Consider the following 5,144-nt stretch of genomic DNA (forward strand, 5'->3'; position numbering starts at 1 on the left):
ACATATCCCTTCTCTCCTCATACAAGAATTTCTCATCTATTTGCTTTTGCTTCACTCACGCTTTCATCCCAAACACGTTCCAGCAACCCCTATTTACCCAAAGGCAACACAAAATACCCAACAGCAACTTATCTCCCATCCCTTTTCATAACAAGACCGTGCCTTAACCCATGTTCATCCTTTCTTCTCCATTCTGTTCGAATCCATGGCTTCATCAAGTTCTAAGAGAAGGAATGGAAAAGAACCAGTGGTAGCCGAACCATCAACTTATCATACAAAGAGATTTAAGTCTCAGTTTCATGAATCAAGGTATCATAGACTCATGGAATCAAAGCACGTCATTCCAGAGATGGGCTTTAGACTGAGGGATGGAGAGTATCCTATCATGAAAAGACTTACCCAAGAAAGGAGGTGGGAACTTTTGTGTGAGCCTCTCACAGACATCAGTGCAGTCATGATAAGAGAATTCTACACAAATGCTGTGAAGACAAGCAAGGACAGCCCCCCTTATAAGAGCTATGTCAGGGGTGTTGAGGTAGATTTTAGTCCACCATCAGTCATGAGGGTCCTACAGTTGAGAGTAATAACCTATGGAGAGCTTAGCTTTGAGGAAAGATTGCAGGGTAAGAATGACCCTGACGAGATATTATATAGGTTATGCTTTGAAGACAAAGACTGGGAAAGTGACTCAGAGGGAGCTCCAAGCCACTTTAAAAGAATAGATCTCATACTAGAGGCCAAAGGGTGGTATGAGATAGTGAGGAGGTCTATACTCCCTACTACAAACACCTCAGAAGTCACAATTCAGTGAGCTATCCTGACATATTGCATCTTAAAGGAAGGAAAAATCAACCTGTCACAGCTCATAGCAGACAGCATTCAGAAGATGGCTGAGAATACAAGCAAATCAAGTAGGCTTGGTCACCCGAGCACTATTCTGAGGCTGTGCAACAGGGCTGGAGTGCTCTTTGAAGATGAAGATACAGAGAAGGTAAAAGGAGGCAGGGGAATCACAAGGCGGAGCTTGGAAGGTGCTACTGATGATGACAATCAAGAGGAAAGAAGATCCCAAGGAAGAAGAAGAAGACCACAGGTGGAGGGAGAGCAAGCTTCTAGTGCACTGGATTTGAGTCAAATGCAGAGAGCCATTGAAGAAATGTCTCAGCAATTCGTGAGAGCACAGGAGCAACATCAAGAACAATATTTGAGGCAACAGGAGCAGTATCTAAAGGATCGAGAGCAACAAGAGAACTGGCAGCGCCAAATGATGGAACGACAAGAGATATGGCAGCAACAAATGATGGCTCAACAATAAGAATTTCAAGCAAGAATTCTTAAGGGGCAAAAGAAACAATCAACAAATGTTCAAGAATCAGTTAATGGATTGTTCCTACGACAGGCCAAGTACAGGGAATACACCCAAAATCTCTATCAGTGGAAGAACATATATCATACCATTGGAGAGCATAGACACGTGAATAGAATGGAGTATGATATAGAAACCCAATCAAAGTTGGATTATGTAGTCCACAGCATGCCAGCATTGAACCCACAGATCAAGCCATTTGAGCAATGCCAAGAGTTGGTAGACCATCAGAGAGCAAGAACCAAGCAACATACAGCACACATGCAGCATGAGTTGGAGGAGGCTGGACTCTCAGCTCTGATAGACCCTATTTAGGATCAAAGGTGCCCTGTTGAAGAACCTCAAGATGCAACCAAGAAGAGGAAGAAGAAAGGAGAATCAAGCAAGAGCAAGGAGCACGACAATTAGGAGGTGGTGGAGTTTCTTTCATGTTTTTCAATTAAATAAGGATGATGCATACCTGAAACATGATATGCCTCCAGATGCTTTATGTTTTGCACCTTCATATTCTAAGTAGTTTTCTTACAAGTGATATGCATTGTGCTTGTTATCAATCATTTGCTTAAATTCTGTTTTGTTCCCTTCTGCATAAATAAAAGAAAAGTGTTTGATATAGAAAAGTGATTGTCCAATGTTGTAGGAATTAGAATGAAATTCAGTTGTGGTACTTGTTTGATTTAATGATTAGCTCAATAATAAAAGATGCATAATAAAATGTTCCTTGAAGTGTGAATTAGGGTGCTGCTATAAAAGCCTTTTATTAATGAATATCCCCTTGAGAATGATCAAAGTAAGAAAGAAAAAGAAAAGAAAAGCCAAGAATTGGCAAAGAAACAAACAATAAGGCTAGACACCAATAGCTTAGACTTTAGGACATATGCCTGTGGTGCTTTTGTACTAGGATATGCTTGGACAATTAGGTTCTAAGGAGTTTTTTAAAACTTGGCCACTTGGATTAACTAATCTGGGATTGCCAACCGAAAGTCCATTATCAAGAGCAACCTAGTTACAAAGCATTTAGTGATCCAAAGAGATGCTGGGCATCAATGTTCCTAGGAAGAAATTGTGAGCCAAGTGTCTGTGGTGAAGAAGTGTTGAGCAAAAATTGAGCAAAAAGGCTGCTGCAACACTTGCCACCAAGTTTCATTAATAAATAAGCTTTCTAAGCAAAAGAAAGAAAGAAAAAGCTAACAGGGATCAATCAAAAAGTAAGGCATTATAGCAGCAACTCTAGTGAGCCATCAAAGAAACATTCCATATCAGATAGCTAAGAATAATTGAGCTACATTTATCTGCATAAAACCCCATGAACCAAGTTCAATTATCTGCTAAATAAGGATATGTATGCTTCTCTGTTTCATTTCATTTCTTCTTATGTTTAGTGCTTGCTTGGGGACAGGTAAGATTTAAGTTTGGTGTTGTGATGACAAGTCATCTTATGCTAGCTTTTCAAGCATTTTTCACTTGTTTGATTAGGTTTTATGCACTTTCTTGCATAATAAGTAAGTGATTTGGAGTGGATTTTCATGGTTATGATAAATCAATCAACCATTATTTAATTAACACAAAATCATAAGGTTTAAGCTCGAATTAGTTAATTTTATGAAGGATTTAGAAACCTTGTGAATTTGGTGATACTTTGATAAGTTTATTTGGTTGCTTATAGGAGAAGAAAGGAAAGAACCAGGAAAGTGTGCCTTATCAAAGCATGACCCATGATATTAAAGCGTGGCGATCATCCAAAGGAGCAAGGCTGAGGGAGCAACAAAGAGATGTAGCGCTCTCTATTTGAGCGGAGCGTTCACAAAGTGAGCGCTAGTTGGGAACACACCAAGGCCAGCGCTCAAATGGAATGAGCACTACGTTCAAATTGATTGAACATTTTTGCGCATAATGGAGAGACCAAGCAAGGGCGCTATGTTAAATGTCCCAACTGAGTGCTACAAGGAAACTCAAAAACAAGACCAGCGTTCAATTGAAGTGAGCGCTACGTTAACTCCTTCAACCTTTTTCGGGCATGGCTCAAAAGAAAAGCAAGGAGCAGCACTCACAAGAGGGGCAGGCAGGGTTCGAAGAGGGAGACCAAGGCAAGCAAGGGAGCGCTACGTTCTATTCTCTTCACAGAGCGCTGAGGAAATTAGCACAAAGGGGAGCAGCCAGGCTCGAAAGGGGGAACCAAGGAGCATGTGTAGCGCTTAGTTCACTAACCAAACGGAGCACTCCACTAGAGCTAGCACCCTTGGTCCATTTTTAATTAAAAAGCCATCTTGGATCCACTTCTTCACCAATTCGAAAAGCCCACTCCAAGTTCTGAAAACTAAAAATAGAAAGTGTATAAATAGGAGTTAATTTGATTTGTAAAGGACCTTTTGCTCATTTTTTGTTTTACTTTTAGCTAAATTTTAGTTTTCACTCTTGTTTTGAATTTGGGGATTTGGGAATTGGATCTGGTATTCTTTCTACATTTTCTTTCTTCTGTAACTTTTAATTTCTGTTCTTGGAATTTGAATTGGGATTGAAGAGCTTCATTGATTCTAAGTTTGAGAATCATCTTTTACCTCTCTTCTCAATTGTTCTAAGGATTGGATCTGAGTTTAGTTTTTTGTTTTCAATTTCTTTCATCTGCAACTTCTACTTTTCTATTTTGGGTTTTTGGATTGAGATTGAGGATTTCTATTGAATTTGGATCTAAGTTTCTTTTGCTGTTTTAAATTTTATTTTCTTCTGCAATTTATTTTCTGCTTGATCTAGAGAGTAATTGAGAGTTAGATCTACTTTCTAACCTCATTGCTCTTCTTCGATCTTCGATTTCTCTTTAGGATTTCATAATTTACTCAAGTTTCCTTGATGTTTTGTTTTTTGAAGCTATTTTCCATTTCTGTTCTTGCTACTGAGGTCCAGATCTGAAGTCTTGCATCTCAGAGCTTTCTGATTTACTTTGCTTTGCAATTTCTTGTTCAATTTCAAATTCCAGCACCCAAAACCTTTACTCTTCAAGCAATTCAAGTCTTTCACCAATTTAGATTCAGTAATTTAGTTTTCTTGTACTCTAAGCTTCAGCCATTTACTTTTCTTGAAATTTAAGTTTCAGTTTATTTACTTTCTTGTACTCTAAGTTTCATGCTATTTAATCTTTCTGCACCTTTAGATTCAGTCAATTTACCTTCTGCACTCTATTTTCTACTCAATTTACATTCTGCACTTCTATTTACTTACAATTTAGCTTCTGTCACTCAAAATCACTCAATTCCTCAACTGTTCGCTTAACTAAATTTATCACCTAACTAAAATTGCTCAATCCATCAATCCCTGTGGGATCAATGATGCACGGAAAACTTGTCTCACAACAAATTTCCTTCAGCAAGTGTACCGAATTTGTCATCAAGTAAAAACTCACAATAGAGTGAGGTCGAATCCCACAAGGATTGATTGATCAAGCAACTTTAATTAGAGGACTGTTCTAGTTGAGTGAATCCAATTTCCCAAACCAAGTGTTGAGAGGATTATAGTCACATATCCATCCAAACCCAATTTGGTCCAGCATGAGAAAGCATTTCTTGCTTGATCTCTTCATTCCTCTTTCAAGGTTCAGTAGAGATCCAAGTATGAATAGCTTCTTTTTCAAGATAACTACTCAATTGGATGAAGATCGAAAGCTTTCAAGTAAAACCAAGAGAAAAGATAGAAGAAGAATAATGAAAACTAGTATTGATCCATCAAATTACAACAGAGCTCCCTAACCCAATGACAGGGGTTTAGTTGTTCATAGCTCTGGAAA

General features: G+C 38.5%; 1 protein-coding gene across 1 annotated transcript; it reads left to right on the forward strand.

Moving 5' to 3' along the window:
• On the forward strand, positions 887 to 1,315 carry LOC107636458 (PAX-interacting protein 1-like). The gene has a single exon (XM_016339964.1). The coding sequence runs from the start codon at positions 887 to 889 to the stop codon at positions 1,313 to 1,315; it is 429 nt and encodes a 142-aa protein (XP_016195450.1).

The sequence above is a fragment of the Arachis ipaensis genome, chromosome B04, assembly GCF_000816755.2.
Source record: "Arachis ipaensis cultivar K30076 chromosome B04, Araip1.1, whole genome shotgun sequence".
Lineage (NCBI taxonomy): Eukaryota > Viridiplantae > Streptophyta > Magnoliopsida > Fabales > Fabaceae > Arachis > Arachis ipaensis.